Source organism: Diabrotica virgifera, chromosome 9, assembly GCF_917563875.1.
Source record: "Diabrotica virgifera virgifera chromosome 9, PGI_DIABVI_V3a".
Classification (NCBI taxonomy): domain Eukaryota; kingdom Metazoa; phylum Arthropoda; class Insecta; order Coleoptera; family Chrysomelidae; genus Diabrotica; species Diabrotica virgifera.
In genome coordinates, this window is record NC_065451.1 from 134891897 (window position 1) to 134893672 (window position 1776).

General features: G+C 32.3%; 1 protein-coding gene across 1 annotated transcript; it reads right to left on the minus strand.

Annotated features, from left to right (window-relative positions):
• Positions 1–781: 781 nt before the first annotated feature.
• LOC126891404 (uncharacterized) lies at positions 782–1384 on the minus strand. Its single transcript, XM_050660577.1, has one exon. The coding sequence runs from the start codon at positions 1382–1384 to the stop codon at positions 782–784; it is 603 nt and encodes a 200-aa protein (XP_050516534.1).
• Positions 1385–1776: the final 392 nt, after the last annotated feature.

Consider the following 1776-nt stretch of genomic DNA (forward strand, 5'->3'; position numbering starts at 1 on the left):
CACCTAAAGTCTATTCGGTAGACTTACACCGGTCATGGATTAACAAAGAAATGAACGAATTTACTGGTCCGCTGTAGTTTGACTATCTACACATGGGCGCAGTAATTTTTTATTTGAGGAGGTTCTTATATAAATCAAATAATTTTAAATTTTAGGTGTTTGTATAGCCTCAGAAGCCTAAACGAGATAATTTCATGATTCTTTATAACAGTTCATTAACCGTAGCCAAAAATAAATATACCTATTATTAATTGTTGCATGAATATCAATATAATAAAAATAAAACAAATTATAACTTATAAAAGGTAGAAGGCTAAACGTTGCTGTATTGTTGATGTTTTAATTTAATCTCTAAAATGGTTTTCTATAAAGTCACAATCAATTTAAGTGATATATTGACGTTGGATGTTTTTAAATTAAAGTCAATTGACGCGTGTAAAAAGCAATTATATGACATTGTAAACTAATTTTAGCTTGTTTTATTTTTTTTTCAGATCGCATGTTTTCTATGTTAGTCATGTATATTTTATAGTTTATATGTATAATGGGGTATTTTTCCCGTAAATAAAAATTATTAAAAACAATATTATAATATTACGTATGTACCTACAATATCTACAAATAGTTTCGATTTCAAACAAATCACACCTACTAAAATGATCACGCCTTGAAAAGGATCCGGTAATCCTACAGCAGGGCATTATGTAAACATCAAATATTTAAGTAAAATGCTAAATATTATTAAGTCAATATACGTACCAATTTTTTTTACTAAAATGATTTAGTCGTTATTGTTCACACTATCATCGCCATCGCTGTCATCATCATCGCTGTCGTCACCGTTAATTGTTATTATGATTGGGCTTATTTCGTTAATTTTATTTTCACGAATCCACCAATCTTCAATTAATTTTTCGCACTTGTATATACAGTTCCGCCATACTTCTGGAGTTGCAATTGAAAGTGCTTCTCGCCAAGTTTCCCAAACCGCTTCGTCTGTATACCCATTAGGCCCAATATGGTTGTCGTAATATTGTTTTGCTATTCCCCATATATATTCGATGGGATTAAACTGGCAGTGGTATGGTGGAAGACGTAAAACTTGATGCCCGTAACTTTCAATAACCTGATCCACCACAAAGATTTTTGGTTTTGCATGTTCTTTTGCCAAACATAACAACTCAGACTTTAATATATGCTGTGGAATATATATGCGTTCATTTGTTAGCCATTCTTTAATCTTATCTACATTCCACGAATTTGTTGGACTTTTGTTTAGTATTTCTGAATGATAAGGCGCATTGTCTAAAATAATTACGCTGGGCTCACTTAATCCGGGAAGAAGTTTTTCACGCAACCATTTCACAAACATTTCCGTGTTCATATTGTCATGATAGTCACTGTTTTTTGATGTAGACGAAAATATTAAATCAGCACCTTCTATAAAGCCTGTCTTCCCTCCCGCGTGCAGAATTATATGTCGCTTCCCTTCTCCACTAGTATGCTTGATCGATTTTATGTTGTCATCTTGCCATATTCTCTTGGTAGCACCCTTAGAAAATATCCATGTTTCGTCTAAATATACAAAAGTTGACCCTTCTTCTTTAAATTTGTTATATTTTCTCAGAAACTCAATTCTCTTGTGTACAACAGAACTTCTTTCACAAAGCGCTTTTCTGTTATCCTCTTTTTTAAATTTGAATCCTATGTTATGTAGGACTTGCCATAAACTTGTTCTGCCGATGTCACCAAATTTCCTCTCTTTTAACTTAAGTA

Bases quoted from the DNA above. Each gene is read 5' to 3' on its own strand.
- LOC126891404 (XM_050660577.1), bottom strand. From the start codon at position 1,384: ATGAACACGGAAATGTTTGTGAAATGGTTGCGTGAAAAACTTCTTCCC.